At 48.4% G+C, this 4,161-nt stretch overlaps 1 protein-coding gene across 1 annotated transcript in view; it reads right to left on the bottom strand.

Moving 5' to 3' along the window:
- Positions 1-4,025, bottom strand: part of LOC104513442 (immunoglobulin superfamily DCC subclass member 4-like) — a gene marked incomplete at its 5' end in the record, with an annotated part of 17,549 nt that extends 13,524 nt beyond the window's left edge. Inside the window, 4 exons of the mRNA XM_010156788.1 lie at positions 3-113; positions 774-957; positions 1,540-1,647; positions 3,972-4,025. Coding sequence (XP_010155090.1) covers positions 3-113; positions 774-957; positions 1,540-1,647; positions 3,972-4,025 — 457 coding nt within the window. The remainder of the gene's footprint in view (positions 1-2; positions 114-773; positions 958-1,539; positions 1,648-3,971) is intronic.
- Positions 4,026-4,161: the final 136 nt, after the last annotated feature.

Genomic DNA, 4,161 nt, shown 5'->3' with positions numbered 1-4,161 from the left:
ACCGCTCCACCACGCTGCCAAAGGGTCCATCAATGCCAACGCCGTTGGACTGCACGGCAAACTCATACCTGGTGTAAGGCTTCAGCCCACTAATGAGAATGTCTTCATCCGAGCTGCCGGAGAGGACACATGCACAAGGCCGTGAACACCCGGATGGTTCTCCCACCCACTGCCACCTTGGTACCTTACCAGAAGCACTGCAGGAGATTATCCTAACTCCTACAGTGTTTGATTTTTCATCTAAAGCTTTACTCCTGCAGCCATGTGAATACAAGAGCACTCGGCTCCCAGTTAGAGAACAAAGTAGGCCCCCAGCCTCCAGGACCACTTTTGATATACTTACAGAGAAAAGCTTGAAAACACAGCCTCGTTATAGGCTGCACAGGAATCCAGATCTAAAAGACATCCCCAAGTTATTAGAACTGCCTAAACTCTAGCAATTTTTAAACCAAACTTGTGAGGACACCTCACAAATGATGAATGCTTTGAGACTGGCCATAACTGTACCTGGCTTCGCTATTAACAGCACCTACGGTCTGATCGAAGCAGAAAAGATGAAAAGACCAGCCAGTGAACCATCCCGTGGTATTTACATCACGAACACGTCTCAGTGCCACATTTCACCAGCTCTGAATATAGCTGTGACCAAGGCAGCTTGTGAAACTCCCAGGGTTATGCTCAGCATCAGAACTTTCGTGCAAGTTCCTCCTGCTCTGTGTTTATCCCTGACATGAGTAACCCATGGCAGATGAACCCCCAGCATCCTGCTTTACCTTGTGTAGTAGGTAACGAGAGAGGCGTTTTTCAGGCCCCAAGGGCTGAAGCGCACAGTGTAGTTGACAATCTTGACTGTGGTGAAGTCAGGTTTCTTCCACCTGAGCCATATGGAGGTCGAGCTGTTGGACTCGGCATAGACTTGGACTGGCGGCAGCGGAGGCCCCTTCTGCACGGGGGGATCTGCGGTGCAAGACAAAAAGAAGAGAGATGTGGAGACTTACGTGACAGTGAGGCAAGGGACAGCCACCACGGGCAGAGAAAACAGGGAATAAAGCAGGCCTGGGTTGTGAAGCCTACACCGATGTGCTGGCCTCCAGCCCAAGCCAAGATGCCCGGCTTAGCCCTTCAGCAGCCTGGCAGAGCAGAGTGGAGCCTAGGTCTCCAGAGCTTTTACTTTCTAACACTGCAAAAAGCCGGGCATGCTGCTAACTCACATATCTCTTTATGATGTAAAGAGATGAAACCCAGGTTTATTTGGCATTTCCAAGACCACCCCGAGCCACTAACAGGGCCAGAGAGAACACGGGGAAGGCCATTCACACCCAGTGTGAGAACAGCCATAATGAGAAGGGGGATATTTTGCTCCTTTCTCTTCTTCCCAAGATAATTCCTCTGATGCAACTCCCTGTCAAAAGGAGTTTCCATATCCTGGGAACTTCCTCATTTTCATACTGTCCATCTTCCGTCCCTTTACCTCTACCCGTCCTTCGAAGCCACATGCCAAGCAGAAGAGACAGAAAACAGATGCAGGGCACTCCTCACCTACTGCTGTTGCAGGTGCCTTTTCTGTTTTGCCCTTCCAAACCGCTGCATAACCATCTTCGTGCTTATTGAATGCCACCAGCTTCACCTCATAGAGTTTCCCAGGAGCTGGAAAAATCAATCAGGGTTTGTCTGGGGTTATTTTTGTTACCAGCCCTCCCCAGTTAGACACGTTTGCTTTGATCTGACCAGCTTTTCTCACCATCCAAGAAAGTAGCTTGAACGAAGTTGTATTTTCTAAAAATCCAGCAGGGAATTCCCCCTTCCACATTCAAACACTGTCTCCCAACCGGTGCACGTATCATCACAGCTACTCTCCAGTCCTCCCCTCACTTTTCACAGAAATTATCCACAGCAAATGGATTGCCACAGCCACCCAGAGTTAACCAGCATCCCAGCCTGCAGCACATCACTGCAGGATCTCCTGATCCTGATCTCTCTCCCCGCTGTGGAAGTGGATGCCCTGCACTGTTCATTCGTGAGGAGTGAGAACATCCTCTCCTCTCCAAAATGCACCTCCCATTTCTAAAGTCCTGATTTATTCACTGCTGTGAAGATCCTCTTTCCAGCAAGTCCTCACACCCCCCGTTAAGTCACCGGCAGCTCTTGTCGTACCGTGAGTAATTCATCTCCACGGCAGAGTTTCTTGATTTGCAATTAGAAAAACTCAGGCAAACCCCACGGCAGAAGTCCGAGGACCCTCATTACCCACCCTCCCCATCAGACAGCCACTACACAGGGAACCTCGCACTTGGACCCAACCTGAGGTGCAGGACAAGGTGCTCTGACTCCAAGCAGAGCTGCCCTGGTCCAAAATTCCCTTCCCTGAAAGACTCCTCTGCTGTGCTAAGTGACACCTGAGGTTTTTTCAATGGAGATGTTTACTCGAGGAAACAACTCAGGAGATACAAAGTTCTCAAATCAGCCACTCGCCAGCCTCTCCCTTCTGCAGCCAGCCCATTCAGCAGCTCAATGAGAGCACTCCAGACTCTCTTTGGTTGCCTCGGCTGCAGCGTATTGATGAAAATTTTGTTAATTTGGGACGTGCCTGTTCATTCCCTGCCCTGATAGATCACTGCTCTCTTTGCCAGACAACGTAAGCAGAATAAAACCTTTCTTATTGATGCCAATTTTATTATTACTGCGCTGATTACACTCCCAGAGGCTAATGGTACCAATTACCAAAGGCTTTCTCTGCTCCACAACACATGTTCGCGCTCAGAATATAAAAACAGTTCAGCCTCATTTTTCACCCCGAAAGAATCCCGAAAGCAAACAGAGTTTTGTCTGCCTCTGAGGCAGCCTGATCTGCATTTCCACACTCTCCAGCCACAGGAAAAGGTTTCAAAACCACACAAGGGGGATGAGAGCGAAGGGCACCCAACTTCCAAGTGGCTGGTGAAAGGAAGAACCCCACAGCCCGTCTCTCACCAGCACACACACTGCGCCTCCTGCCCGAGCATTCGGCCGGGCTTCACTGGGATACGACCTCATCGCGGATGATGCGATCCAAAACGATGAGGAAGCGCTCACAGATGTGATGCAGCTGTGGCCAGCTCCTACTGAAGAATGAAGGAAAGGACAAGTCCTCCACCTCCATCCCTGGGTAGGATCAATACGGCAGCCACTTACACGTGAAGCCAGAGGAGCTCTGCTACAAGATCAAGCAATTCACATTCTGAAAATAGGGTTATTTTGGATTTCTCAAAGGCTTGGCTTCAATTTTTATCCACAGGCCCAGATGTTCAAGCTCTTAGAACATGCAGACATAAAGCCCTATCAAGCTGTCAAGAAAGCTAGTAGGCAGCATGAAAACAGATGTATTTCACTGCATTCCATCATACATTATATTTAAGCAGAATAATCTAGTCCAGATCATTTCAAATCACTAATCTGGATGACTGCATAATATATCCAGTATGCTAAATATGTTGTTTTCTTCAGTTTTTCAAGGTGTTCATGTTGGCCAGATGTGATACGCCATACCTATCCTGTAAGTGGGAAAATACCCTGATCTCCAGGGAGTCACTCCGAGAGGAATGCACTCTTCCTCCATGGGAATGTGGAATAGAGGATCAGATCCTTAGTGTTGATTTTGATGTAAATTAACAGCCCTGGTAGTTGCACACCATTACAGAGGCTAACTGCTAGAACGCAGATGGAGAAGAATGAGAATTTCTCAGGGAAAAGCCCTCCTGGTGATTCAGGGGAGCTCCCCTTTGATTCTGTGGGCTCACAAAATTGCTGTATTTCTTGTGTGCCTTTCAACAGCTGCCCACCTCTCTCTCAGGACTTCAGCATGAGAGACAAGGAGTGTCATTAGCGATATCACTCTAAGGAGACATGGTTTGCTCCAGAGATTATCATGAGCATGGGAGAAAAGTAATCTTTTCCATTTCAGACAGCTCAAATGGAGACAGCTGGGGCATTACCAAAGGTCAAGTCAAGAAGCCAGATGTAGGTGGTAAGGCAAAGGATGAGGAAGCCTGCAGGAGGGAGAAAAGGTGGTGGACACAGCTGGCACCATTTTAGTAGCAGGACAAGCCAGTGCAAGAAAAGATAAAACCAAAATCTTGCACCAGACCAGCACAAAGACCCTTGCTGCAGCATAAAATCACAGAA

This window comes from Eurypyga helias, unplaced genomic scaffold (genome assembly GCF_000690775.1).
Source record: "Eurypyga helias isolate BGI_N326 unplaced genomic scaffold, ASM69077v1 scaffold31938, whole genome shotgun sequence".
Classification (NCBI taxonomy): Eukaryota; Metazoa; Chordata; class Aves; order Eurypygiformes; family Eurypygidae; genus Eurypyga; species Eurypyga helias.
This window is presented reverse-complemented; position numbering and strand designations above follow the sequence as displayed.